The sequence below is a fragment of the Magnolia sinica genome, chromosome 19 (genome assembly GCF_029962835.1).
Source record: "Magnolia sinica isolate HGM2019 chromosome 19, MsV1, whole genome shotgun sequence".
In the NCBI taxonomy this organism is placed as follows: Eukaryota; Viridiplantae; Streptophyta; class Magnoliopsida; order Magnoliales; family Magnoliaceae; genus Magnolia; species Magnolia sinica.
In genome coordinates, this window is record NC_080591.1 from 67,631,701 (window position 1) to 67,645,621 (window position 13,921).

Here is a 13,921-nt window from a genome sequence, read left to right on the forward strand (position 1 = left end):
TGCGTCTCATGTTGCTCGTCTTTTTTTTGATGGTGTGGTGCGTCTTCATGGGTTACCTAAAACCATAGTGTCTGATCGTGATGTTCGATTTACTAGCTATTTTTGGAAGACACTGTGGCACATTATGGGAACTCGTTTGCAATTTTCTACTGCTTACCACCCACAAATAGATGGTCAAACTGAAGTGGTAAACCGTAGCCTTGGAAATCTTCTACGTTGTCTGGTGGGTGAACATGTTAAGACTTGGGACCTAATTTTACCAACTGCTGAACTTGCTTATAATGGGTCAGTTAATAGATCTACAGGGTTGAGTCCTTTTGAAATTGTAAGTGGTTATAAACCTAGAATGCCCATAGATCTCTTACCTATTTCTGTTACCCAAAGGTCTTCTGAGTCAGCCGATGCATTCGCACGCCATATTCATGATTTGCATACACATATTAGACAGCGGTTAAATAAGAGCAATGATGATTATAAAGTTTCAGCTGATTCTTATCGTAGAGTGCAAGAATTTCAAGAAGGAGACTGTAATGGTGCGAATAAGGCTAGAGCGATTCTCTCAAGGATCTGCAAAGAAATTACAAGCGCGTAGTGCTGGACCATTCAAGATATTACAAAAGGTTGGGTCCAATGCGTATCGGGTTGACCTTCCACCTGAAATGAGCATTGATCCAACTTTTAATGTGGAAGATCTAGTCCGTGCCCATACTCCCATTGTTGATACATCGTCCCTTTCATGGCCTTTTTTTGAGTTTGCTACCCAACCCCTTCCACCCCCTCCTCCACCCATTACCCATAAAGAAGCAATTGAAGAAATCTTGGATGACGAGATAGTATCCACGAGAGATGGGGGTTTCCAAAGGTATCTTGTCAGGTGGAAAAACAAATCATCGTCTGAATCTACGTGGCTGTCGGGCGACGCATTGCAGGGTATTGATCCAGATCTACTCGAGCGCTACAAAAGTTTCAACTAGTCGGAGTCGAGTTTTTCTCACCCGAGGGAAATTGATGCGGACACAGGTGCATTCAAGGTGTACCAACGAAGAAAGCGCCAACCACAAGTGCCGTCCTTGTGGATAGGCGAATATTGAGGAGCTGAAGACCTTTCACATGTGATTGGACATATAGAAGACCCCACTTAGGGAAGACACATGTGAAGGAAGATTGGAGAAAGAAGACCGAACGCCCAAACTTTCCCATACTTATGTCATTTGCGTGTTTTTTGACTTAGTTAGGGGTCTTTTAGTAATCTTATATCTTTATTTGCTTATCCTAGGGGTATTTTAGCAATTTTATATCTTTATTTGCTTATTTAAGTGGGGTAAAGCCCTAAACTCGAATTTCAACTATTGATTAATGAAAAGCAAACCCTTTGGTTGCCTCCTTCCTCTCTTCTCTCTAATGGTGCTTCTTCTCTCCCCTTGATCTTCTTCTTCTAATTTCTTCTTGTGCCCCTCCAACTTCTTCAAGGTAATAATTTTCTTCCTTCTATTTTCCAGTTTTGGCTAATCCTTCTTCGATCAAAATCTTGAGAATCGATCTAAACCCTAAATCCCCAAATTCTCAAATCCCTAATCCGAGAAACTTCTTGGTTCTTCGGACTAGTGATCTTCATTGATCGATTGGGTGTGACCATGCAAGATCGGGAGGTCTCATCCCTCGCCGGATCCAACCCAAGTAGTAATTGAATTCCATAACCCATGGTTGTAGTGATGGCCCGCTCCATTGCATGTTTCCTTTATGATTTTCTCAGTTATGATGATTATTGTTAGAATTTTAAATCATTTATTCCTTTTATTTCCGCTGTTTAATTGTGTCCATGAGCATGCATCATAATTAGGGCTGTCCTGCGTCACAATCCCTCCACCATCCATGGTATTTTTTGGTGGAAATCCCATGCCAACACAAGAGGTGGACCATAAACAAATCTTTTCCATTGAATGTGCATTAAGTCTGACAAAACACTTCAATGATAAAAACATAAGATCTAATGGTTGAAAGTATTTGAGAATGCTGGCCAGCTTTAAACCACTAGATGGATGGCCTAATCAACAAGATCAAATCGCAACAAATTCCCGGGGGACTACTGGATCTCATGTTGGTGCATAAAAAGCTTCAACTGCATCCTAATGTTTGTGTCCAATTGCACCTGTGTGCCGGCAACCAATGTAACCTCAAAAGATGTGTAAGGCCCATTGCACTAAGATCGTGATGTCCTTATGTGACCTCATGTCTATGGGTTAGCCAACGCTGGTGCATGATCAAGTCAATCTATATTAAGCATGATTGACCTCTCGGTTAGGAGACTAGATGCGATCCTCCAATGCAAATATCAAATCAAGTACATCACAATACTAATGATTTAGGGGCTTGTTTGGGAGCTTGTAAATGGAGGTAAATGAGAAATGGAATTGCAGGTAAATGAATTAGGAGTAAATGACTTACTCAGTTGTGTTTTGATGGGAGTATATGAAATGCATTTGAAATCCAAATATTCTGTTTGGATGGGAGCAGTGTTTTAAAAATTGACGATATCAGCCGATATATCCCATGATATATCTTCTATCCCACCTGTGTGATACGAAACGCACAGGTAGGCCGATATATCCCACCTATTTGATCCAGTGATCATTTTCGAATTGCGATCCATATTTTTATTGTAAATCACGTTAAACCAATGTCAAATGGTTACAAATTTATGATTCTTCATATTTTCCATGAAAAATCATGGATTTTGAATTTCGATTTCGAGATTTAGGGGAGATGGGTCAAGTTGCAGAAAATTGAGAAAAATCAAAATTTCTCAATTTCTCACAAATCAGTTGCAATCTTTGTATCCAAACACAAAATTAAACATATATGTAACCTAATCTAGTGATTTTTCTTTATCTTTTGAATGTATTGCTTGTGTTTCCATACATTTCTTACGTTTATAATTTATATGAATATACTTGCATCAGTTCAGTTGGAAAATGCATATATTAGGATCCCATATAAAGGAAATCCCCATTATGTGTAATTTGTTTTTGTAATATTTTGATTTCAAAGTGTGTATTGATGTCTTTTTCAACAATCCCTAAAGTTTCATTGAAAAATTCAACCAATTTCCCAATGTTCCCATGTTTCCCAACAACAACGATACATTATGCGATACAACCGATATATCCCATGCGATAACCGATATGTATCCGTATCCCAAGGTTGCGATACATTGCGCGATAACGATATTTAAAACATTGGATGGGAGTAAATGGGAGGAATTGGAATGTGTTGGTATTTTTCAATATATTGAAAGGAATGTATGCGATATCCCAACTAAGTGTAGATATGTGATATTTGACAGAATGATTTTAATAAGCCAATTGAAATATATACTTAAGCAAAAAATGAGGAAAATTTGAGCTTTGGGTGGGCCACAAATGTAAGGATAAAAAACAAGCAACTTGTCAACGCTTTTTAATCGTCTATTTAGATGGCCAACCTTTGGATGGTTTGGATCATTCTATCGGTGTGATTTTAGTGATGTAGCCGGTAATTGGATTGTTTCAGAGTATTATCAGCGCACCATGTGTACAACGAACATGTTCGAAGACACCTTTTTTTTGCTCATGTGACTCTCCAAGGGAGCCCAAAAGGGCATTTCACCCCATTTACTTCCAAATCTCCCATCTAAGAGAGAATTTCATTTACAAGCCTATTTACTCCCAATTCATTTCATTTCCATGCATTTACTTCCATCCAAATGCACCTCAAAGGCCATTTACCTTCATTTACTCCCAAATCATCCCATTTACCTCCATTTACTCCTTTCCAAATGACCCTTAAAGGTATTCGAACTCCTATGTGGTAAAAGATATATGCTACGAGGTGCCCGATGGTGGAGTTTAATCCATCCCAAGTCGTCATTGGTTCACATCACATGGTATAACCACATTAACTACTCCTGGGTTGCCCATATCCACTAGAGTGGTTATGGAATTTAGGGTACTAAAAAATTGTGGTCTGATGATTCTCCCATGACCATCAAGGTTGTTTTGTCCATTTTTTTCTTTCCCCTTGGGCCCAGAAGAGAGATTCCATAAGGAAACATTTAACCTCTTAGCTTTTAACACACATCCACACAATTAATAATAAGAGAAGATATTAGCAGGCCACTAATGGAAAAGTTCCATTCATCAATAGGGTTCACTAATGGTGCAATTCCAATAAACAAATATCCAACTGGCTTTAAAGGGTGCATATAACCCTGTTATAGCTCGGACAATGTATGGAGAACAACAAGTGGTGCATAAATGTTGGTGCAACTTACATGGGGAGAGATTGAAGAAGAGCTTTTGGCTCTTGTTTGTAGGGTCTGAGCTATACATCAGGTGGATGCGACGAAGAGCATGCCCTGGCCCATAAATCAACCTTTATTCTTTAGGCGGGAGATATATGTACGTTGAGTATAGATTGATTTTTAAATTTTTTTTTTTTTCTAATCTTCAAATTTAGCATGTCTAATCCATGTGATGAGTGGACTAGCCTGATCTTTGGGCTAAATGTTGCCTCCTCCTGATTGGATCCCACACGTTTTGCCACGTTGGAACATGTGGTAAATTGCCTCTTTGATATCTCATTGTGGGAATCGCCCTAGGACTTCTTGTGGTGGAGATGCATATTCCCTGGGGTCTTGAGGAGAGCAGAAATGCCATGCCGTAAGGATAGAAATTCTCAACGTCATTTAATATATGTCATTCGACATGAATGACTCCATCAATTAATACCCTTTAGCTCCTTTAACTTTGGACAGTTTGTTGTTTCCCTATGCTAGATATGGTTAAAAGAAGTTATCTGTTCTAGTCTATTGTTTATAACTACATGGTTAATGTCTTAATATTCTTATAAAGAACTTCCAAAACTTGTGATTGGGAACTTGTTTTCTAAAATCTGATCATGTCGATTGAGTTTGAGAAATGCTTTTGATAAAACAACAATTATGAAATTCTCTTTCAATACCTTGGTGACTATGGACATCTCAGGATGCTTCTTTTTCTTTTTTCTTTTTTTCGAAATTCTCATTTGGCCATCCTAGGATATTTGTTATACACAACATGTGCTTATGTTCTGCAGAGATATCTGCCCACTGGTAGCTAGTTTGATGTGGAGAAAAAAAAAAAAAAAAGAGGCTGGACAGAAACAATGCAACATGGGTTGCAAGACTGACATGGGCTAGTCTTTTGTAGCACGAACCTTCTACCAAGGCATCATTCCCACTTCGACTTGTGCTTTTGACTCGTACTCCACAGCTGTTTATACTTGCAAATGTTTTGAAACAGACACTTCCCCAGTCCCAAACCCAAATCTATTGCGACATTCCTCCTTGCTTCATGCAACTATAGACTAGTCGGAAGCTGAAAAGGAGGCCAGAAGACACCGTGTTTAATGCAGTGGCCTGTGGCCTCAAGACATATAAATTTGTAGCCACTGTTCATTTCAGTGATAACTCATTTTGAAGGTCTTTACAAGATTCCAATGATTATGTCCATGCATTTTGCATCATTCGCTTAGTCCCCTTCAATATGTGGCATAAAACCTGGTGACAAAAATAGAGATTAATATTTGGATTTTTTTGGTGGGGTTTACAGGGTATTTTATTTGTTTTTAAATGATTAAATGACCCAAACTGCAATTCAGAAAAAAAGATTAAGAAATCAGCATTAATCCTAGCATGCATAAGTGGTGTAAGGAGAGGAAGAAATGTAATTTTGACTTTCTTATGAAATTAATTCTTGAAGAGCGCTTCAAAAAAATAAATAAATTTTGAGGAGAGTTTTTGGATTTAATCAAGTGCTTGTTAGGAACACAAATTCCAAATTTCTTTCGTTGTTTGTTCATTGTGTTGTCTTTTTTTTTTTTTTTTGTGCTTTTTGAGCACATCGTTGTTGGAAATGGTTCTCTAGAATATCGAAGTATGATTTTTTTTATTATTATTATTTTAATACCATTCGCATAGTATTAGTAGTATAACATGGTTGGTTAACCTGGGCTCACCCAAGTCAACTTGACCTGGTTGCTTGGTGCTTGGGTTGGGAAGCTAATCTTGTCTTAGTTTAGTATGAGAGTTGCCCTGATTTCATGAGCCCCACCTAGTTTGGGAAAAGATTCTGGTTTCTTGTGTCCTGACCTGGTTATAATGGAGGAAGAAGGAATGATTATTTAAATCTTCCATGACAGTACCCACGAAAGATGAGAGGGATGCCCAAAAAAGTTTCTAAAGTGTAAGGTCCCAACCATTGATTGATCTGATGGGTGTCTTCATATAATGGGAGCCTACAAATTTTCTTATTATCATTGTTGTTGTCGTTGTTGTTGTTTTTGTTGTTCTTATTGTTATTATTACTACAATTACTATTGTTATTATTATTGTTGTTCTTATTAATATCACTATTATAAAATTAGTTGTTGATCCGCCAGGTCGACTCACTCATTGCCAGGATGACCTGACCTGGTGACTAATCAAATCCAAGTCTGAGCCCTGGTTTAATTAGCTACGATTAGTAGCATCCTTTTTTAAAAAAATTTTTTTTTTTTTTTTTTTTTAATTTTATGTTTTCTGTTTTGTTTTTTGTTTTTTTTTTTGTTTTTTGTTTTCTTTTATGATCGGATGACTCCATAACCAGAAATGCAGAGCCAAGAAAAGAAACGAAATCGAGAACCTATCAGCAGCAATATACAAAAATTCTGCTGTCCCAGCCATCACATACAATCCTTTCCCTGCATCACTGCTTTTCACTTTTCCACGGAATCGCTTCCCAGAATGCAAGAATCCGATCACACTGAAATCCCCCTAGCCCGACTCTATAATGAAGTCCAGTCCATCACAAACCTGAAAATTCTGTTCACTAATGTAACGATTTGTAGCATCCTATTATTCCCTTAAAATAGTCAATGACATTTGATTCTTAAATAGAATTACAGTATATGAGTTTTCAAAATTTTCTATACTATCAATCAATATTTAGAAATATTCAGGGTCTTAAGAGTTTGCCAAAGTATCATCTTTAAATTTTAAATTTGCATAACTAAATATGATACATACTTTTTTTTTTTTTTTTTTCCATCATCATCATCATAGCCTTGTAAGAGTTATTCGGCTGTGTGTTACAACTTCTGTTTTCTGAATAATTCTCTTGGCCCTATTATTGGTAATTAAACAAACCTTCATTTCCCTTCTCACCACCTCGATCCAAGTCCTTATAGGTCTTCCTCTAATCCTCCTTTTAGGCTCCTTAACCCTAATCGAACTTTTTCAATTTACTTTTATCATTTTACCTCCTATTGAGGCTACTCCTAAGCTGCCTCAATTGCTCTCATGCTAAATCAATTCTTCGTAGACTTCCCATGTGTCTATCACAACATCCTCATGTTTGCAATGCCCATTCTCTGTTCATGTCACTTCTTAATGCCCAACATTGTTACCCATATGACATAACTTGTCAAGCAGCACTATTATAGAGTATTCACTTGAGTTTCATTGGCATGCAGGATGCAGCAATCTTGACATTCGAGAGGCACATCTCTATTTGAATTAGAAAGCCAAGTAACAAAATATGTCACCCTGAGGATCTCCTAACCAGTGCTTTTAACTAGAGCCTCTTCTCTATAATTATGCCTCCTAAAATTAACTAAAGCCTCTTCTCTACAATTATGCCTCCTAAAGTTTTATTCTATACTTTGTCCTGGTGCTGCAAATTTTTAGACCTTTGCAATTCAGATTCTTCCTTCAAAGTCGGAATGTCCAATTTAGCATTTGCTCCCCCCTCTAGTCTCACCAACTAACCCGCAAACAACAGACACCAATGAATTTTTTCCTGAATGCTAGTGGTTAATTCATTATAACAAGTGCAAAAACTTTAAGGAATTTTTTTTTATCCATGGAAAATACCACCAGCACAAGGAATTAGTCTCACCACAAGTTGTTCTCACTCTTGGAACAGTACCTGATGATGTTGATATATCTTTCTACCAACTGTTTCCCCAACATCCACCAAATACTCACCCTAAGAACTCTATCATAAGCTTATACACTGTTAATTATTTCATATTTATTGAATGAGACAAATTTCATGTAATTGATTTTTCTTATTTTGCTTTCCCTTTTCGCAATCTTTTTTTCTCTCAAAGTAATTAGGAAATATTTAATTAATTTGATTCAAGAGATGGTGTCAAAAGCCAAGCAAATCCAAGTGACCCAAGCACATGTTTATTCGAAGTGTTCATGAATCATGTGGCCTTACTTTCCATGCCTTTATCTTGGCTTTGTCTGGCGTCTTAGGTTGTTCATGTCCATATTGTTTTCTATATTAATATAAACTTTAGTAAAGCAAATAAAAAGTTGTATCACTAGTAAACAACTGCATGTACTTCCTACTCTCAAAATTTTGAATATCTTGCTGTCACACAATTTTCAGTAACGAACACTATCTGTGCTTAAGTTATCAAGTTCTATCTTGACGTTGTCTTGTAAATTCTTGGTTGAAAGAATTATTATTATTATTATTATTATTATTATTATTATAATTCGTCGTATCGGATTTATTTTGCACTTGATGGCTTTTCAATGTGGCTATTAACGGGCCAGGCAGCTTGTCAAGCTTTCACGCCTGGACCACTTTGGGCAGGGCCTGGGCTGGAATATTAGGCCTGAGGGCTGGACCCAGGCCAAAACTATAACCTGTTTTTTATTGAACAGGCGAGGCTCTGGCTGTCTGTAAGAGCTTGATGGCCCAGCCCACTTAAGGTTTGAAGGGCATTTTTGTAGCATATCATGCATAGTGGGGCGTGGGTAATGAGCAGCCTGGATCTTGCATGGAAGTGGATGGCCAGGCTCTAACTTTGGCTGGAATTGGGTTTTGTCCATGTGTAATCACCAGGAGCCAAGCTTGGGCCTGTTCGTTTGTTTTTTTGTTTTTTTTTTGCCTGTCATGGTCCCATGCCAAGTTTCGGGCTAAGTTTTACTTTGTGGGTGGGGCTTGGATATACATCGGCCCAACCTTTTGGCAGCCCTAGTTCCCAAGGAGAATTGCTTCGAAGTTTCATATCTTTCTATTTTTCTCAATGTTTTTGAAATCATTCCTTTTTCTTGTCGACTCCATAAACTTTTTCTTTGATCTAAACCCTTTTTTCTTCTTCTTCTTCCTATTCTAGGATGATTCAGAATGTACGGGTTGAGGCAACAAAGTCGGATGACATGTTTGTGCAAGTCCAAGAAATCCAAGAATCTGTTAGACTTGCACTTTTAAACTGCTTCATGGATTTTGCAGGTATGCTTGACTGTCAGACTGCAAAATGTGATTTGTGCATTTTACTTGCGGCCTAGGTTTCTTTGGTACTGAAATAATGAGATTTTATTTTGTTCACTTCCATCAGGTTATCTGGAGCAGATAGGGAGTGGACTCTCTCAAAGTAATTCAAACAAAGAAACCTCGAACTTACAAAATGGTTACTTACAAGGACCTGAAGCAAAAAACCTCCGTACTGCTAGTGTTGCTGTGGATTCACATCAAAAGCTGCTGATGGTATTGAGTAACATTGGATACTGCAAAGATCAACTGACTTATGAGTTGTACAATAAATACAAACATATATGGCTGCACTCTCGGTACGTAGTAGCTCTTTGGTCCTTTCTGTGGACCGACAACTTTCAGATTGGTTAGTGATGCAAGACACATGATTTAATGCTAGCATGCAACGTGGAGATTATGAAAGAGTCCTTAAAAGTAATTCAATTAATAAAAGATGCTAACCCACCAAGTAATTAAGAGTAAACAATAGGAAATAAAATTTGATTTATACACGCATTCTAAAAAATCACATAAATCAATTATAACTAGGCCCGATGGAAGGATAGAACTTCCAATTTAGCAGCACGTTCCACACTTAAGGGATGAATTTGTAGGTTTTATGATCAGGTTTAGGAAGGGGAAAATCTAAAATTTGAAAAGTTAGGGTCCATGGAAATTGGGGATTTTGGAATTAAAGTTTTTAGAAATTGGAAAAAATAGGAAATTGGGTATCAAGAGTTTAGAGTAGGGTTATGTATGGGGAATCAAGGGGTTTTGATGGGGGAAGCAAGGGGAAATCAAAGGATTGAGCAGTTGTCCATACGATCAATGTAGGGGCTTGCACATGTGGGTCATTGGCTAGGGTGTTTGGGTCCTCAGTGGTTGATTTCAGTTGAGGTTGAAGTTGAATGATGAAAAGTTGAAGAAAAAGATGATTTGGATGGTCTTGGATAGGAAGGGAAGACGAGAGATGAAGTTTTTGAGAAAATACCCCTTTTGGATAGAAAGGGAGAGAGAAGGAAGATGATAGATGGAAGCCTAGCACCTCCGTTGAATGGGGAATGAAATCACACAACACCCAAGCTCCAAATCACATTGAGTATTCTTCAAATCACATGAAGAAGAAAAACACTAAGCTTTTTTTTTTTTTTTTCTTCAAAATAATGGCATTAAGGCTTCACACACCCATCTTTCTCTTTTGTAGTCTCAAAAAAGACGTTTTACAAAAAGACGCTCTCATATAAGATTCTCAACATAAAGACGCTTAATAAATTAAAAGTTGTTTCTAACTCCCTAATCTTAACCCAAATATAAGGTATACCAAAAATAACGAAGCATGTAAATAATCTAAACAACTAAACTATTTCATGGCCCATGGGGGACTACGATCAAGGTGTCTGATGATGATCCAATGGTCCAATCATCGTGTCCACCAAATCCAATGGTCCGATGTGTTCATCAAGCTCCTATATGCAGCTCACGTGCATCTTCCCAGTGTGGGATTTTCAAAGATGCACAAACATGGACTTGAGGTCTTCAACGTGGCTAGAAATGTGAATTAGGCTAAGTGGGCCCATGGTGTGCCGCAAAGGCCGTTACGGGGCTGTAAAGGCCGTTACATAAAGGTAACAGTGGCAACCGTTACACATTACGGGGTCGTAATGGTCGTAACAGCCGTTGTGGAAAAAAATGACTTGTAATTGCTGTTAACAGCACGTTACATCCCTTATTAAGGCCATAATAGTCCCGTAATGGTCTAATACAGGACATATATAAGTTTTTCATACTTTTTAATCAACATTACGGGGCAGAAAGGTTTTTTGGGTTTTTTTTTCAATAAATAAAAAAATAAAAATAAAAAAGAGAGACCGTAATAGCCGTTATGCCCCGTATCGTAAAGGTAATGGTGGTGGCCGTTATGGCCACCGTTACTGTTACGGAACACCTTGAGTGGGTCCCATGTAATGGTTGTCTAGCCATAAGGATAGTGGCTCAACCCTCCTCCACTGGTTTGGTGCTCGGATGTCCTCATCAGTTAGTCATAGCTTTATCTCATTGGAGCTACAACGTAGGCATGAAATGTGTCATTTGCATCTAATATTGTAATAGCTGGTGTGATAAATAGTATACGCTACGTAGTGTAGCATAGGAAAATAGCGCAAGTCACATTTAGGGCACATTACATGCTATGTAGCTTACACCACTAAAACAGTAAAACCAATTAACATTTTCAAGGATTTGTTACATTTTGCTAATTTCTGAAAATTAGTTAAGGTTTTCAATTATTTTAATAAAATAATATTAGAAACTGCATTATATCAGTTCCATTGTTAATTTTTTTTTCCTTATTTTTGCTCTTTGCCCTATTTTTCCTATTATTTTAATTTGAAAACTAGAATTAAGCTATGCTCTATGTATCCTACTCTATATGCTTCATAGTGGTGAACTCCATGTTACAGACTATTCACTTTAGGTTGGATTATCATCTTTAGGTTGGACACCTTTGTGGTTCCGCTGATAGCTTGCAGGCACTGTAGTTGTATTCACTAAACTCTGTTATAAATTTCGATAATTCTTTGATGCCTTACATAACTGCAGGGAAAAAGGTGAAGGGGACTCGGATATACAAGATTTAGTCTCATCATTTGCAGCCCTTGAAGAGAAGATCCTCGAGCAGTATACTTATGCAAAGGTACAATACAATTTGTTTTTTGTTCTCTCTCTCTCTCTCTCTCTCTCCCTCTCTCTCTCTCTCTGAAGTGTCTCCTGTTGTGTAATTGGGAGAGCCTATGCCATACTGCCCGTCAATGGTAAAATTGCTCTCACCCCTGTGGTGTATGTACCCTATTATTATTGTTTTGATAGGTTAGCATGGGCTCGAACCCAAGACCTCAATATACATGCCTACCCTACTATGTAATGGTAAAATAGAACATAAAATCCTAAATGGCAGACCTGTTTAGTAATGAGGCTAAACTCCCAATCATCATGTCCCAACCATTTGGGTTGGCTTTACAAATCATGTTTCACCCATGATTTCAATCTATGGACCTTACGAATCATGTTTCACCCATGATTTCAATCCATGGACCTATATGCTAAGTGAACATCCCTTTATACCCTTTCTCACCACCTCGGTTCCGAGTCCTTTTAGACCCTTCATGCCCTAACATGAACAAACAAACAAACAAAAAAAAAAACACTCCTGTGCAAGGGCCCTCTCCAATTTTCATAGAACTTATTGAACCATCTCCATTCTCAATCATCTCTCCATCACTTTATTTCGGTTTTTTTTTTTTTTTTTTTTAAATTTAAGAAAATGACTTTATTAAAAGGCCACAAAAATAATACAAAGACAACAAAATAAAATTACAATCCTAGAAAGGCAATAAAGATGCAAGTATCTAAATCTCCATCACTTTATTTCCTGTTGTAGGTACTAATCAGTGTTTTCAATATCAACGAGATCGGCCGATATATCCCACGATATATCATGTACCCCCACCTGTGTGATACGAAAACCCAAGGTAGTATTAGAAATTCCAGAAATTCTTCGTATTGAAGAACATATCACAATGTATCGCATAATATCAAAAGATATAGCAACCAATCCCTTTTATAAAATTCTCAATATTGGATGATATCGGCCGATATTGCACAGAAACATGGAAAGTCCGTGGCTTTCTTTAGAAAATTCGGAAAAAAAAAAACCATTCTAAATCTATTTTTCTTGATTCCTTTCTACTAATGACTAGATTTATTGTGGATTTTGACCCTTTCTCTTGAATACCTTAGAAGAAAAACACAAATTTCGAGTTGGAATTAAGATCCAAGCCTATTTGAGGCCATTTTCGATCCGGTGAGCATTTTTGAGTTTCAATCCTTTTTTTTTTTCGGTAAAATCATGTGAAATCAGGGTCAAATGGTTAGAAAATCATGATTTTGATTTGGAGCTTCAATTTCGAGATTTTGGGGAGATGGGCTGATTTGTGGAAAATTGAGAAAAAATCAAAATTTCTCAAATTTCTCCCAAATCGGTTGCAATCATACTCTCCAAACTCCAAACATGAAATCAAATATGTATGCAACCTAATCTAATGATTCTTGGTAATTTGGAGATTTTTCAGGAAAAAAATGTAATTAATTTTATTTTTTTCAAAATTCTACTTCAATCAGCGGTCAATTGGCTCCCATTTTAGAGTATTTTTTTCTTCAAAATTCCAGTCCTAATGTATCCACAACTTTACATGGATCTAAGCCACAACCACATACATCATTCATAGGTATATTTCTAGTTTTCTACTTCTTTTGCTTTTGAGCGTATTGCTTGTGTTTCCATACGTGTCTTCTTATATTGTAGATTGAATAAATGCATCAGCTCAATCAAAAAACGCATAGATTAGGACCCTATACAAAGGAAACATATTATGTGCACTTCTTTTTATGATGTTTTGATTTCTAAGTGTCTATTAACGTCTTTTTAACAATCCATGAAGTTTTATTGAAAAATTTGACGAATTTCCCAATGTTTCCCTATGTTTCCCAACAACAATAATATACAACCGATATATCCCATGTGATAACCGATATGTGTG

General features: G+C 37.2%; 1 protein-coding gene across 2 annotated transcripts in view; it reads left to right on the forward strand.

Annotated features, from left to right (window-relative positions):
* LOC131234908 (exocyst complex component SEC5B-like) overlaps positions 1–13,921 on the forward strand; it is an 81,287-nt gene that overhangs the window by 60,933 nt on the left and 6,433 nt on the right. Inside the window, exons 14-16 of one of the 2 annotated variants that reach the window (XM_058231903.1) lie at positions 9,190–9,305; positions 9,412–9,643; positions 11,925–12,018. In XM_058231903.1, coding sequence (XP_058087886.1) covers positions 9,190–9,305; positions 9,412–9,643; positions 11,925–12,018 — 442 coding nt within the window. The remainder of the gene's footprint in view (positions 1–9,189; positions 9,306–9,411; positions 9,644–11,924; positions 12,019–13,921) is intronic. The other variant, XM_058231904.1, reaches the window with a different exon arrangement.